The 13,059-nt window shown below is 54.7% G+C and overlaps 1 protein-coding gene across 1 annotated transcript; it reads left to right on the top strand.

The window, feature by feature from the left end:
* Positions 1–1,421: 1,421 nt before the first annotated feature.
* On the top strand, positions 1,422–10,913 carry EIF3D (eukaryotic translation initiation factor 3 subunit D). The gene is given in 16 exon segments (XM_051961690.1): positions 1,422–1,520; positions 2,592–2,724; positions 3,013–3,058; positions 3,249–3,385; positions 4,450–4,535; positions 4,920–4,992; positions 5,184–5,296; positions 5,428–5,560; positions 5,864–6,011; positions 6,202–6,276; positions 6,279–6,331; positions 6,444–6,529; positions 6,615–6,744; positions 9,610–9,752; positions 9,868–10,148; positions 10,766–10,913. Coding segments are annotated over 15 exon segments (1,641 nt in total). The 5' UTR covers positions 1,422–1,520; positions 2,592–2,601; the 3' UTR covers positions 10,780–10,913.
* The last annotated feature ends 2,146 nt before the right edge of the window (positions 10,914–13,059 follow it).

Here is a 13,059-nt window from a genome sequence, read left to right as displayed (position 1 = left end):
GCCCCAACTGATTTCCCACTCCATCATCGGATCTCCGAGGGTGAGGGAGTCTCCCAGGTAGAAATGATTTTCAGGATAATGCTGACTTTTAATTTGAAACACGATAAATATCAATAGACAGCACCCACATCAACTAAAGTTCGTGGAGGAGAGGGTCTTTAATAATTTAATAATTTAAAGGGGTCTCAAGACCAAAAACTTCTCCCCTACATACGGTGCTTCTCAAAACCATATCCGGAGGTTTAAGAGGTTTAACAGGGAGAAACCGGGTTTGAGATTCCAAGATGAAAATCGTGAGCCCGTAGGGGTGGGTGGGGACGGGGATGGCAACTGTCTGCGTGGATTGGGAGGCTGGGGGGTGTGGCTAGAAAGGAGATGAACCTCTCCAGGGTACTGGGGGCTGGACTGGAGTCAGGCTACACTTGGATTCAAATCCCACCTAGACATTTACTGGTAAATCACAACTTCTCTGAAGCCCCAGTTTCTTCATTTGTAAAATGGGAATGACCGTGATACCTGGAGCGCCTACCTCATAGGGCTGTTGTTTCAGAAAAGTGATTATTAATTTAAAAATTAAAATTAAAGTGTCAACAACCACTACCACATGGCGTTTTAAGGTTTTCAAAGCTCTTGAACAATATTGTTTCCTCCTGACAACTGGGAGGGAGGTGCAGTTGTGATGCCCATTTTATAGATGAGGGCACTGAGGAAGGCAGAAGTGAAGTGACTTGTCCAGAGTCCCGCGGTCAGGAAGTGCCTGCGGCGGGATTTGAACCCAGAATTTTCCGACCTCGCGCAGGTTAATGTCACTTCATACACCTGTCACGTGTTTCACGAACCTTCGGGAGTCATATAAAGTGCTCGCTGTAGTTATAATTATCACAACATCCACAGCAGTGGCAGAGGGACCGAGACAGGGCGCACCGGGAGCGTTGCCCACTCAGCCTGCCCGGGGCCGGATAAGCCGACTAGCCGCGAACGTCTGGGGCTGAAAAACAGGAGCGCGGGGCATTACGGGATAGAGAGGGGCATAACAAGGGAACCGCCCATTGCGCGAGGCACTAGGAGATACTGAGGGGCAAGCGAGAGCGTTGGACTCTTCCGCGGGGCATTATGGGATATTGGGAGGGAAGATTACAACCATGACCGTCTGAACGACACGTTCCAATCGTAAATGTAATCCCGCCCCCTCGCCGGATGTGCAGTTTACGTACCGTGGACACGCTTAGGTCCATCTCCTTTTTTCTCCCTCTAAGGCTGTGACGCATTTCCTGGCTTCGCTTCCCTTTACGGCTCTGCGGCTTCGCCCCGCCTTCCACGTCCCCTACCCGAAGAGAGCGAGACGGCGCCTTTTCCCGCTGTTTTACGACAGGGCCGGCCTCGCCGCGGCGCTTTACGGTGCCGGGAGCTGCGCGCGCATCCCGCGTCCCTTCCTGGTCGGCCACTGAAGAGTGGCTGGCGGCGCCGGCACCGCGCCCGTAACCATCCGTCTCCATCGGGACCGGCCGCGGCCTGAACAGGTGAGCGGCGCCGGACCCAGGTTCGGGGGACCCGGGAGAGCCCCGCGGCGGGTGCGGCTCCAGATTCCCGCGTTCTCCGCAGCCAGAGAAGCTAGTCGGGCCTCACCCCCGGCCTCAGTTTCCCCCCTATACAATGGGCCAGAAAGGGGGTGGGTCTGCTTCCCCTGGATCGGGGCCTCCCGGTGGTCGTTGCTGCAGCACTTTGAGTTCCCAGGCCAGAAAAGGAGCGCTGGCTTCAGGCCACCAGCTTATGTCAAATGTGGGGGCGCGATCTCATTGGGCACTGAGGCTCCCCTAGCACGGCCCACCCCTTCTCCTGGCGGGACCTCCCCTTGGTGTCCGTGTCCCCAGGCCGCGGGCCCTTAACCTGGACCAGACACCCTCAGTGTAACAAGTGGAGCCATGCTGGGCTTCCCGGCAAATCTGGGGCCAGGAAGGGGAAAGGAGGGTCAAGAAAGGAAGCGTGATGGGGCTTCCTGTGCCCTGCATCGGCCGGAGAGGGTGAAAACGGGCAGGGCCGAGCAGCAGCGCTGCCACTTGTCAGTTACAGCTGTCAGGCAACCGACGGCGCTACAGTGTGACAGGACGGGCGGGAGCCGGCGCGCCCCGGGCTGGGGCTGCCCACACGCGAGAGCCCAGATTCCCTGTCGGTCACAAGCAGAGTTAAAACTAGAGCAGTCCACAGTTCGAACCCGCTGTGGACCTGCGCAGGCCTCGGCCCCGTCTGCCTCAGTTTCCCCATCTGTAAATCAGTGGTGTGCAGTGGGCCAGATTAACAGCAGCCGGCTTGGGGAAAAGGTCACTTGTGCTCATGCTGTGGCTCGGCCCTCGATGTCGTTTCTCTAAGCTTGGCTTGGGTAGCCATAAGTTGGGTCGCAATACCGGTGGGGCCTGCTTCCGCGCTTGTTGGTTGCAGTCAGGGAACGGAAGTCCCCGGGACTTAGACGCCCCAGAGCCCCATCGGGCAGAATGGGTGGGAATGGGTGCGATCTGCGGGAGGCAGGACCGGAGGTGTTCTCCCCCTTTGAGCTTCTCCACGTTTGGCAGTAATGCCCTATTTGTCTTTTTAAGGTTTTAGAAGATGGCAAAATTTGTGACTCCGGTGATCCAGGACAACCCCTCAGGCTGGGGCCCGTGTGCTGTCCCCGAACAATTTCGGGACATGCCCTACCAGCCGTTCAGTAAAGGAGATCGGTTGGGCAAGGTAATGGGGAGGTAGCGGGAGGCTGGTCTGTGAAGGCAGGACGAGGCTGGCTGGCGGCGCGGGCTCAGGTTCCCGTTTCCTCAGAAGCCCAGCTCCCGTCTTCCTTGTGAGGTGCCTGCTGGGACGGGCCGTGACCTTCTCTGTCAGTGTGACAGACAAGATGCTTCGCGGGCACCGGGCCCCGCTCTTTTGTGTTGGCGAAGCCGCTCTGTCACTGGGGTTTTCCGAGACAACAGACACTCGGCCCGCTGACCTGGGCCTTCTCTTTCTCCTTGTCATCCCCATTAGGTTGCAGACTGGACAGGTGCCACCTACCAGGATAAGAGGTATACGAGTAAGTGTTGCTGAATTGACTTTGTGAAGTTGGAGCTCAGGGAAATGTCTGAAGAGGGTTTGTTCTGTTGTGTGACTCCCTTGTCCAATCCCCTCCCCGGGCCCCGGCTCTTCATCAGAAGCTGCTGGACTGGGGGCCCTGAAGGACCCTTTCAAGTTCTGAGTCTGTGTTTGGTCTGTTGTCTCTTCAGATAAGTATTCCTCCCAGTTTGGTGGTGGAAGTCAGTATGCTTATTTCCATGAGGAGGACGAGACTAGCTTCCAGCTGGTAGACACAGCCCGGACCCAGAAGACGGCTTACCAGAGGAACAGGATGAGATTTGCCCAGGTAGGACCACTTTGGGGGGGGTCCTGCTGTTAAGAGTCCGAGCATTGCTGAAAATGCCGACCTATAGGCCTTAGGGTTAATTCGCCCAAGGAAAGTCAAACTTTCCTTGGGAAAAAGCGGCCCATTAGCAGTTGCTTACCTTACCAGGGCTTTTTCAGGCACCTCACAGGTAGAGCTAAAAAGGATTTTAATTCCAGTCTGTAAGCATTCGAGATGCTCAGTGGCCAGTCTCTGACCCTGAGCAAGGTCAGGGTCACTTTCAGAGATGGAGTTGTGGAACAAGTGCCAGCCTGAACTGACAGGGGGCATTTCCTCACCCAAAAGTTCCTGTACCCCTGAAATCACTGAACACTGGGTTCAGTCTAAATCCAAAATGGTGGGCAGCAAGAATGTCCTTTCACAAAAGGGTCAGATGAGCATCGTGGCGGATGTAAGAAGTTGTGAGATGGAGCTTAACAACATTCTCATAAGACGCTAACCATGGATGGGTGGAGGCACTGACAAGAGTGGGGATTGCCCAGACCTGCCCTGACTAGAAGAAGGAAGGGTATCTCATATACTCATTTATGCAATAAGCTTTTTCTAAGAAAGCTGTCCATAAAACAAGTCGCACTTAGCACTACTTTAGCTTTAAAGTAGAAAGGTTTTAATGCTTTCAACCATACTTTGTCACTTTTCTATAGACACCTGATTTGTGTATGGGGGCTTCAGTCCCTAGGACAGCACTCTATACCTATGTTCCCCAAGATAGCCATGAATTAAGAGTAAAGGCCATGGAACAAGCCTTTAAAACTCCAAAAGAACTTTTCTGCCAAATATGCCCTTTGCTGAGTTGAGCTGCTTTTGTTCCTGTTAGCCCCTGGGCTAATTACTCTTGGGGGCTTTTCTTAACGATATGTGCCAGTCATGTAAGCTCTTTAAAGTGGCAAAAGAAAGTTGTTCCTCATTTTAGATGCTTCCCACCTGCACTCCCAGACACTGGGCTTACTTGTAGTGCCAGGACATTCGTGCACAGCCCTAATCTGTCACAGACCCTAACTCTGTGAGCATCTTCTCTTCATCAGCGGAATCTTCGGAGGGACAAGGACCGTCGGAATATGTTGCAGTTCAACCTGCAGACCCTGCCTAAGAGTGCCAAGCAGAAGGAGAGGTAAGGGAGGGCAGATGCTGTTAGGAGTCGACCTGGTTTCTCCATGCTGGATTGAGCCTTGTAGTGAGCAGAGCAGAAGCCAGGCTGGGCCTTCGTTCTGTTGGACTGTATGGGTCATGCTGCTTTTCTGTGACTGTACCCTAGAATGTGTGTGTGATGCTTCCGGGAAGAAGAGGCCGGCCCACCGGGTGCTGCTGCACCTGCCTCACGTTCCCTAGGGCAGCTTTGACCTCGGCTCTCTAGGACTGTCCCATTGAGAGATGCAGAGGAAGCATCAGGACTCTTAGAGCTTTACTGAGGAGAGGGGCCATCCATTCATTGTGAGGAGCAGGCCAGCCCGGGGACACCTGCTTTTGCTAAGGTTACATTTTCTTTGGCTTTCAGAGACCGCATACGTCTTCAAAAGAAGTTCCAGAAGCAGTTTGGAGTAAGGCAGAAATGGGACCAAAAGTCCCAGGTATGAGCCAGTCCTGCACTCAAGGGTGGCCTGGGGGGCCCCAGTAGGGTGGGGCACCCATTTCCTCACTCACTCCCGGGGCACCTGCTCAGCCCAGGAAGAGAATCCTTGCACTGGCAGGGAGTCAGGTGCGATTACGTGGCTTTGATGTGTTCACACTCCTTTCCTTCTCCATGACTTTCCTCCCACAGAAGCCCCGAGATTCTTCCGTAGAAGTTCGTAGTGACTGGGAAGTGAAGGAAGAAATGGATTTTCCTCAGTTAATGAAGATGCGTTACTTAGAGGTGTCAGAGCCGCAGGATATGTGAGTGTCCCCTGTCCTCCCTCCCCCCCAGGACCCAGACCACTGAGTGGGCAGCTCCCACGTCGGAGGGTGCGGGGCTGACCCTCCAGCCAGGTACCGCCCATCTCTGACTCACCTTCTCCCGCCTGCAGCGAGTGCTGTGGGGCTCTGGAATATTACGACAAGGCCTTTGACCGGATCACCACGAGGAACGAGAAGCCTCTGCGGAGCATCAAGCGCATCTTCCACACCGTCACCACGACAGATGATCCCGTCATCCGCAAGGTGCCTCCTCCCCTCTCCTTTCTCTGGTCAGCACAGGGGTGTACAGGGACCAGCCAGCTCTGCCCATGTGCATGTGGGAAGGGTGAGATTTAAAATGGAGGTCCAGCTGCTCATTCCGGGGTCGGCTTTGTGTGCCATGGGTGACATGGCTCCACACGTGCACTCCCCTGGCTGATCAGTGTCACGGCACCAGCGTAGGACCCATGGGGACCACACACTGACCACTTCTGCATCCCAGCATACACTGCGGCTGACAGGCATCTGCCCTCGAGGGTGATTGATCCTTCCCTGTTTTCTTGGCAGCTGGCAAAGACTCAGGGCAATGTGTTCGCCACAGACGCCATCCTGGCCACGCTGATGAGCTGCACTCGCTCGGTCTATTCCTGGGATATTGTCGTCCAGAGGGTCGGCTCCAAGCTCTTTTTTGACAAAAGGGACAACTCGGACTTTGGTTAGTTTTCCTAGTGGGCGTTGGAACGCGAGGTCAGGCCTGTCACCTGCCTTCTCTACCTTTGTCATGTGCGTTGACCTGGGTGCCTTGGAGGGAGTGGGAGAGGGCTCCGACTGGGGGATGTCTGCTGGGGAGGGGGCCCCACCCGCCTGCCTGCTCAGGCGCTCTCACCTTGCCGTTTGCCTCGTAGACCTCCTGACCGTGAGTGAAACTGCCAACGAGCCCCCTCAGGATGAAGGCAACTCCTTCAACTCGCCCCGTAACCTTGCATGGAGGCCACCTACATCAACCACAACTTCTCCCAGCAGTGCCTACGAATGGTGAGACAGCAGAGGGATCCTCCCCACAGGCACCGCGTGTGGGCCCGGGCTTCACAGGGCAGGGTGGGCCAGTCTCTCTGCTGCTACACTCACCACATCTTCTGAATTGCAGGGAAAGGAAAGGTACAAGTTTCCCAATCCAAATCCTTTTGTGGAGGATGACATGGACAAGAATGAAATCGCCTCGGTGGCGTACCGGTACGTCGGGTCTGTGCTGGGGCAGGCGGCGTGATCCGCTGGGGCCAGCCTGGGCCGGGCTGAGTCTCCTCTCTCGCTTCTACAGGTACCGGAGGTGGAAGCTTGGTGACGACATCGACCTCATCGTCCGCTGTGAGCACGACGGCGTGATGACCGGGGCCAACGGAGAGGTGTCTTTCATCAACATTAAGACCCTCAATGAGTGGGACTCTAGAGTGAGTGCTCCCCAGATCCCCTGATGACTTACCCAGAACTCTGTGCCAGCCTCCCCACGGTTCCACACTTAGCATCCACGTCTCCTAGGTTCTCGGTCTCTGCAGACAGGCACAGGTGGTGGCCCTGTGGCTCCCTGCTGCTCGCTCCCTGCTTCATTCTCACAGCTGCCCTGCCACCCTCTTCCTAGATCTGGTGTCTTCATTTTTCTCCCACAGTAGCTTAGTCTGAAAGCCTCCTTCAGTTTGTGTTTTATCTGTGACCCGGCAGCCTCCCTTCCGTGACTTAGCTTCCTTACTGACCTGGTCGCACCTGTCTAAGGAAGGCTCAGTCCGAGGAGTGCTTCCTCCATTGTTCCTCCTTCTCCGGGTCCCAGGTGACGACTGCCACCCTCTGAAGCAGCTGCCTTCACTTCCCCACTCTGTCCTAGGCTAAAGAGTAGGTGAAAGGCGACTGTCAGCCGCTGCCAAACCTCCCTGGGTGTCTGCAGGAAAGGGCCTCCCACTACCACCTCCCTTGTTGCTTGGAGGGACATAAGCCAACGTGGAAGCCGTTGTTTCCTTCCCTGAACACAGTCTGCTAGAACTGGCCTCGAAGCCAGGAGAACGTAGGCAGTCCCTCACTTGTCAGGGATCGCAGGGAGCTCTCCATCCGTCCATCCCTGGGGACCATGATCAGCTCTGAGCACATAAAAAAAGCAGTCCCACTTTTCGGTCTCAATGAGTTTACACTCTAACAGAACCTGAACCACTTATAATGATGAGCGCGGGCAAGATGAAGCCAGAGTTGGGGGGGGGGGGGGTATCTTGGGGATATTGAAGCCAGGAATACCCAGAAAGGCCTCCCGAGTCCTGTAGGAAGCAGAAATAGGTGTCTGCCTTGTAGCATGCCTGAAGGGCAGGGGGACGGCCCGGATTGGAAGAGCAGATCTTCCCAGTGAGACGGTATCTTGAAAGGATCCAGGGGGTTACTGAGGAAGGGCCAGGGGATGGGGGAAGTGGAGAGAAGGGAGTGAGCATCTATATAGCACCCCCTTGTGGTATGCACTGGGCTGGGGTTTTTACAAATATTCATTCACTTAATAACACCCCATGAGGTAGATGTTGTTCTCCTCTTTGTTAAAGAAACTGAGGTCAAGTAAGTGGTGCGGGGTCACACAGCTGGGGTCCGAAGCCTGATTAGAATTCGGATTTCAAGACTAGGCCCAGTGCTTTGTTCACTGTGTCTCCAGCTGCCGCCATTTAAACGGGAAAAAGAAGTTGTTTTGGAGGTGTTGGATTGAGAATGCTTCTGGGCATTGAGTCGGTGCCGTGGGCCTGGAGCTCAGAAGAGACTAGAGCTGGATAGTTAGATCCAGGAATCTTTAATCCAGCCAGGGCCAACCAGATTCCCAAGTGAGCAGAGAGAAGAGGCCCCGAGACAGCCGTAGGCACAAACACAGGCAGCGGCGGGGAGCAAGGCCGAGGTCCCTCCCCGGAAATGGGCAGTCACCGAGCAGCATCTGGTCAGGCAGGATCAGGGAAACAAAGTCTGCCTCTAAGCCAAAGAGGATGAGAATTGAGAACCGGGCTGCCGAGGCCTTTCAGAGAGGGGAGCTGAGGAGGGGGCCATGGGATTTGGGGGCACTTGTGACCTCAGCAAAATGCCTGCACAGAGTCTGGGGCTACTCTGAATGCTTCTAACTTTGTAGTGGACAGAGGGAAATGAGGGCTGTAAGTTAGGAGTTTTCTTTCCCGAAAGGAACTTTCTCTATTGCTGGTCTCCTGGGTTTGGAGCTGCCTTGCCCCCATTTAGGGAGAGATGGAAGAGCCCTTACCCATCACCCCATGCACTCTTCTGGTTCAGTAAGGTCATTTCTCCAGACTCATTTGCTCTGGCCCATGTAGTGAGGCAAATGCTTTGGGTTGGACCTGCCTCCTCACTGATTCTGCCTCAAAGGTCATCCTCTGGCAACCCTCCTGGCCACCTAACCCTCTCAGGTTATTCCTCTGCCCCTTTTCTTTAACTCCCCGCAGGATCTGACAGGTGCCCATCCTTTTAGGCCAACGTGATGTTTTAAAAAAAAGCTTGGTTTCACCCATCAGCCTGCATTCTCACTTTTTGGTCTGTTGCCACTGGCAGTCATTTTTCCTAATTCCATCCCATCTTCTCTCCACACTGGTCAGGCTTATCAGTGCCCATTCCATCCCTCACGGTGTCCCTTAGCTCTGCCTTGTCTCCCAACTTCCTGATGGTGCCCCTCCATCGCCATCTATGGAGCTTGTTGATCTTGCGCTTTATGTCTGAGATGAGTTCAGAAGTCACTAGAGAGCTGGATTGTTCTAACAGGTTCTGTGCTTCAAGACCCCGCCCAGCTCTCCATTGGTCAATCCCATGCCCAGTCCTGTGCTCTCATTCTGGGCCTTGTAGAAGGCAGCCCCAGAATCCCTTCAGAGCTTCATGGCCACCTCTGAAGAGGAGCCTTCTGACCCAGTCCTTGCCCCCGAGCACCCTTCCACAATCTGGCCATTTCTCGATCCTTGATTGACTCCAAGTCTCCCAGCCCTTAGTGCCCCACCCCATCCTTGAGGCGCTCCTCCTGGTACCTGGTTTCCCCACTTAGGTACACACACAGCATGTGCGCCAAGCCATCTGATCTGAACCAGGAGCATCCCCGGGGTGGCAGGAAGCCTCCCTTCTGCCCCGTTGTATCCGTGGCTGGTGCTTGGTCTTTGATGGGCCATTGCCCAGGCCAGCGTCAGCACATCTGATTTCTTTCTTCCTCCTTGGATTCTGACCCTTTCAGCTCCCTCACCCCAGTGGGGTATAGCTGGGAAAGAGCCTCAGAACACTGACCACCCAGTGGTGGCTCTGCTTTCCCTTGACAGCACTGCAATGGTGTGGACTGGCGTCAGAAACTGGACTCTCAGCGGGGGGCGGTCATCGCTACGGAGCTCAAGAACAACAGCTACAAGCTGGCTCGCTGGACCTGCTGCGCACTGCTGGCCGGATCGGAGTACCTCAAGCTCGGGTGAGAGCCATGACCAGCCCACGGTGTGGGGCGTGGGTTCTACTGGCCATGATCATCCTTGGGGACTCTCTGGGAAGTCCACCACAGAGCTCCATACCTCCCTCCTTCCCCTCAGGTACGTGTCCCGCTACCACGTCAAGGACTCGGCTCGTCACGTCATCCTGGGCACCCAGCAGTTCAAGCCCAATGAGTTTGCCAGTCAGATCAACCTGAGCGTGGAGAACGCCTGGGGCATCCTGCGCTGCGTGATCGACATCTGCATGAAGCTGGAGGAGGGCAAGTACCTCATCCTCAAAGACCCCAACAAGCAGGTGATCCGCGTCTACAGCCTGCCCGACGGCACCTTCAGCTCCGACGAGGACGACGACAATGAGGACGAAGACGAGGACGAGGAAGGTCTGTGGGCCATGGGACAGGGTGGGAGGGGTCTTCAAAGGACCCTAGTCGCGACTTCCCACTCCAGTACTTCTCTAGACCTCTGCAGCAGCAAAGGGGATGCACAGGGGATATCTCCAGTGGGTTGTTTGAGGCCTCAGGGCTAATAAGTGACATTACTGGGTTCTGATTCTGGGCCTCCCAAGAGGAAGAGTGCAACTCCTGGGACTATTTCCTCCAGGCCTTGGGCTTCTGCCCGCATGGTCACAAGTGGGCCACCTAGGCAGGACACTATCCAGGGGCCTCTCTGAGAGCTCTAGCAGGTGTAGCACTGGGCCAGAGGGGATGAAGGCCTGGGTTCCAGTCCCCCTTCAGACAGCGGCTAGCTGGGGGACTGCGGGAGGAGGGAAGCTGGGCCGGCAAACCCCCTGGGGTCGTGGGGCTGAAATCAGCAGTTCTTGAAACAAAAGCCAGTGCCAGGTGTTAATCACTGACTGGGTGGTCAGTGGCTACACAAGAGATATCTCTGTCCTATCGACCACTTGGAGAGGGGACCTGAGGGTCACTGGGGATGTTTGAGGAGTAGGGAAAAGGCCGCCCTTTGCCATGCACTCATGCCCCTGCTCCCTGTTTTTCAGAGGAAGAAGCGTAAACGGGACGGCAAGGCCAGACGTACATCCCTGCACATCTTCAGCCTCTTTGCCTTGAAGGGACTAGAGGATCCTGTGGGGATTAGCCTTGTTTACACAGAGGTTTAATAGATGAAATAAAGAGAAACCTAATTCATCTGTTTGGCGTGGTCACTAACCAAGTGGACTGGCCAAAGGGGTCATTGGAGGTCAGCAGTAAGTGGCCCAAGTCTGAGGCACCTGAAAGGGGGGTTACCATGGCTGAAGAACTCACCGGCCTACAGCCCATCCTTCCCCACCTTGCCTCCAGCCAGGCTGGTTCTCAGCACCCACGGGCCCATGGTGGACAAAGGCTCTCTGGCCTGGTCCCACCGGGAGACCATTGAGTGCTTTTGGGTGTTTCTGACTAAGCACTGACCAGGGGAGGGAACCCGGATGGGGGGCACCTTTCCGGACCCTTAGACCTGGGATTCTTGTGAGCTGAAGCGCTCAGGAGAGAGATAGCAAGAAGACACAATGCGGGGTGGGAGAGGCATGTACTCAGGAGGAAACTGCCTAGCTCCCTGCCTGACCAGGAACAAGCCTACCCCAGGAGGCCTAAAACTCCTATCTGAAAAAACAGGGAGGCCTTGCTGAGGAAGTGGACCTGGACCTCTCTCACCGAGATGCCCCTTCCTCCAGGCCTGTTTATGGTGCCTGATACTGGGGGGTGCAGGCGGAGCAAACCAGAGAATCAGATTGGTGGAAAGCCCTTGTCCTTTACCCCCCGGACTGTCTACACAAACTCCAGAATCCCCTTGGTTGACACATAGGCTAATGAGCAGGCTTTGATCTATCTTGATCATCCTGGAGGTCCTAATGAGCACACCATGGGCTGGCAGACAGGCCCCAAGCTGGCGATGGAGATCAATCATCTGTTGGCCAAGTGCTCGTTGTCATCTCATGATGGGCAGAAGAAGGATGAAGAGGGACCAAGGACCAAGAAAACTGGCTGGGGGTCTTTCTGTGTCATTGAGTCACCATAACAAGGCAAAAATGGGAGTGGAGAGCCTCTGATTAAACAAGTGAACTCACAGGCTGTAGCTCACAGCTCTTGAACTTAAAATCCTTAACCCTGTGGAGTCATCGAAGTGATTAATACTGATTGGGATAAAAGAGGGGTCTGAGTCATCTGGCCTCTGGTGGAAGGCCACAGCCCAAGCTTTTCTGATGCAGAGCTCAAACCCCAGTCTTCACCTTTTCACTGCAATTCCCACCCTCTGATTCCCTGTGGAACAGCCAACAATTCCTCTTCCAGTGCCCCCAAGGCTTAGGCTCTACACCCCTGCCAGCAGATGTATGGCTGGGCCTTCACTCTCTTCCCACTGGACACCTTTACCCAGAGCTTCCTTCTTGGAACATGGCACCCAAAACTGATCGAGCTTTTAGCAGGGAAAGGGTGACCAGATCTCCCCTTCTTCATTCTCCGCCCTGAGCTTCCCTTATGAACCAAGAGTCTAATGGTTGCTTTTTGCTGGATTTGTTCCAGCCTCCAAGGGACTGACTGCCTCAGGTTAAGGTCAAGGTGGACCTATCCTAGCTGCTTTGTATTCTACTACCCAGAAAACTTAAAGTAGCCTTGGGTGCTTCTCTGCTGCCTCTTCCAAGTGGAAAAGTGGCCGACCCTTCTCAGGCTTGTGCCCCAGGACGGTGAATCCTGCCTGGCAGGCTTGGATTCTGGGCCCTGGTGCCCTTATCTGTAAACAGCCAAGGCCACGGTCAGAGGCAGGACACTAACCATTGGCCTGGGCAGCAGGGACCCCCAGTAGCCAAACTCATAGACCCCTGAAAGGCAGAAGAAGTTGGACTTTGAAGACGTCTCCTGGTGCTCCAAGCTCAAAAGCAACTGTGGGTTCCTAAAGACTGAACCAACAGGGCGTACATCTATCTATGTGGCAAGTCTGGCCATGCTGGAAGAATTGGACAGGACAGGCCCAATGGCAGATGGTGATCCAAGGGACAGCGTTGGTTTGAAGAGGTTCCTCACAGGATTAGGCTCATGCCACAAGAATTGTTGGCTTTAGCAATAAGGAAAGAAAAAGAAATTAAAGGAATTAGAATAGGCAATGAGGAAATAAAACTATGTCTCCCAACATATTTCCTAAAACAATGTATTAAAAGGGGCAGCGAGATGTGGATAGAGCACCAGCCCTGAAGTCAGGAGGACCCAAGTTCAAATCTGGCCTCAGACATAATACTTTCTAGCTGTGTGACCGTAGGAAGTCACTTTAACTCCAATGGCCCAGCCAAGGGGGGAAAAAAGC

This window comes from Antechinus flavipes, chromosome 5 (genome assembly GCF_016432865.1).
Source record: "Antechinus flavipes isolate AdamAnt ecotype Samford, QLD, Australia chromosome 5, AdamAnt_v2, whole genome shotgun sequence".
Lineage (NCBI taxonomy): Eukaryota > Metazoa > Chordata > Mammalia > Dasyuromorphia > Dasyuridae > Antechinus > Antechinus flavipes.
This window is presented reverse-complemented; position numbering and strand designations above follow the sequence as displayed.